Source organism: Condylura cristata, unplaced genomic scaffold (genome assembly GCF_000260355.1).
Source record: "Condylura cristata isolate star-nosed mole 26May11 unplaced genomic scaffold, ConCri1.0 scaffold00014, whole genome shotgun sequence".
Taxonomy (NCBI): Eukaryota; Metazoa; Chordata; class Mammalia; order Eulipotyphla; family Talpidae; genus Condylura; species Condylura cristata.
Window position 1 is genome coordinate 27,190,908 of NW_004567115.1, and position 2,252 is coordinate 27,193,159.

The 2,252-nt window shown below is 40.9% G+C and overlaps 1 protein-coding gene across 1 annotated transcript in view; it reads left to right on the plus strand.

Moving 5' to 3' along the window:
* Positions 1 to 2,252, plus strand: part of HGSNAT (heparan-alpha-glucosaminide N-acetyltransferase) — a 27,069-nt gene that overhangs the window by 12,042 nt on the left and 12,775 nt on the right. The window contains exons 6-7 of the mRNA XM_004682478.2: positions 863 to 932; positions 1,531 to 1,637. Coding sequence (XP_004682535.1) covers positions 863 to 932; positions 1,531 to 1,637 — 177 coding nt within the window. The remainder of the gene's footprint in view (positions 1 to 862; positions 933 to 1,530; positions 1,638 to 2,252) is intronic.

Genomic DNA, 2,252 nt, shown 5'->3' on the forward strand with positions numbered 1-2,252 from the left:
GGGGGCCTTCAGGGGGGTTATATCAACTTCTTTGAGTAGGGAGGGCCTCATCTTCCTGAGTGGATGGTTTGTTCCTTAATCCCCATAACTTCACCTTTAGGTCTGTGCTCTTGACACTCCCTACAGCCGTTTGATAGTTTTTATGGCTGGATTAATGTCTGTGCTATTCCCTTCTATCCCCATCTCCTTACCTTGCAGCATCCTTTCCAGATTTTCTGTTCTTATCCTCCATCAATACCACCTTCCTGAACTGAAGCAGCGATCTGGGAAAGAGAACATAAACTATTTGATTGCCCTCAGAGTTACTTTTGAACTTCTACGCGTGCCTGTAGACATTTTTGTTTTTATTTAGTTATAATAGAATCTGGATATGGGATTTTTGTACTTAATAGTTCATATTTCTTTGTAGTGAAATCCCCCCATCCTGTTATTTAAAGCTGTATCTTGGCCTGTGACACAGGTTAAGCTGTCATGTACTATTTCATTATTCCTGCATTAAGTGCACCTCGGTTGTTTGTGATTTTTCCCTATTCTAACTTTGATAGTATTTGGAGTAAGAATTCCAACTACACAGAATAATGCACTTACCCACTTCTCAGAAAAGCTCTTTAATGTAGGCATTATCATTATTCTTTTTTATTGATCAGGAGCTGCATTACAAGGGTCAAGCATTTATAAGTATTGTTGCTATGAATTTAGTTAGATTCTCTTTTTGTTTGGTTAAAAAATATTTAAAATGTTTAACTCTTTGACTTGTAGGAATAGGAACTTTAAATCAAGTTTTATTTTCACTCTGTTAGTCCACCATTTTGAAAATTCTTCAGAAAAAATAAATTAACCAATACCTTTTATTTGGTCACAGTTTAGATGACTTTAGTAACTGGATTTCTAAAGCAATACATTCCCGGGAAACTGATCGGCTCATCAATTCTGTGAGTTAATGGGACACATCATGGGTGTCATCTGGGTGGCTTTCAAAACTTACTGTTTATAATTCCTTTTACTTTTTATTATGTGGCTTACTTAATCTCACTCTGACTGTGATGGTCAGCTCATGTGTCCTGCTCCCTGAGTGCCCTTCTCTTTCTCCAGTAAGGCTGGAATGATGCACGGTGATGTAGGGTGTGGACACTGTTGAATCCGCCTAGTTAAATAGAGAGTATCAAGATAAAAACAAGAGAAAGGACATCAATATTAAATCTACCAATGTGGTGGCCTATGTGATGATTAAGATACCATCATCTAATCATAGACGTAGTGCTGTACGCTTGCACATGATGTACTTGTGGACAAATTCTTTGTGGTTGTTTATCAGCATGGCCACTGCAAGCTTAGCAGAAGGCACAAAAACCAAGGAGAGGGAAAAAACAAAGCTCTAGAGGGATCTTTTGAAAAGGGAATTGTAGTATTGCTCAGAATAAGATCTTAAACCTTCTACTCTGTTAATTTTTTTCCAAAAAAGGGGAAAGATGACACATTTATTCCTTAGCATTCTGAATCACCAAGCCTCTCTCTCTCTGCTTTCTGAAGGAGCTGGGATCTCCAAGCAGGGCAGGTGTCCTCGGTGGTGATGTCCAGCCAGAAGCATGGCACCCACCGCCAGCGCCCCGCCTCCGCTGTGTGGACACTTTCAGGGGGTACGTGGGGCTCCCTGGTAGCATGGTAGGCACAGGTGATCTGGACTGATAGGATCACACAAAAACACATTTTAACGTACTTTGCTTTGCATATTTTTTTACTCTCTAGGCTAGAAAGGATTTCTTGGTGCAAAAATAACTCAGCTGGCCTTGAACATCCAGTTGAATATGTTGTTAGAGAGGAGTAGTGGCAGACAATTCTCCACTGGTGCGTAGGCTTTGAGTTTAGGTCATTCACGTTTGGGCAGGTGGTTGTACTTGGGGCTTCAGTGTGCACCCCAAGCCCAGTAGAGAAGATGGGCCAGAGCAAACGCTGTCACATAGAGACTTGGTCCTCATCCTTTACAAGTGCTCACAAAACAGCTTGGTGATCAGGCCCCCTGATGTTAGAGCCAGAGTCATATGGTGAATCATTATTCCATAGCTCAGAGTAAAGAAAAAAAGACGGAACCAAACTCTGAAAATAAAGTATAAAGTTGCATGGCTGAAAATAAATATGTAGGTGTCAGGTCTTCCATTTCTACTCATCAAGGCCTTCAAAACTTCATAAACATAGGGCCCTCCCTGGTGGCGCAGCTGGTTAAAGCACAACACAAAGAAGCTTAAACCACTTCC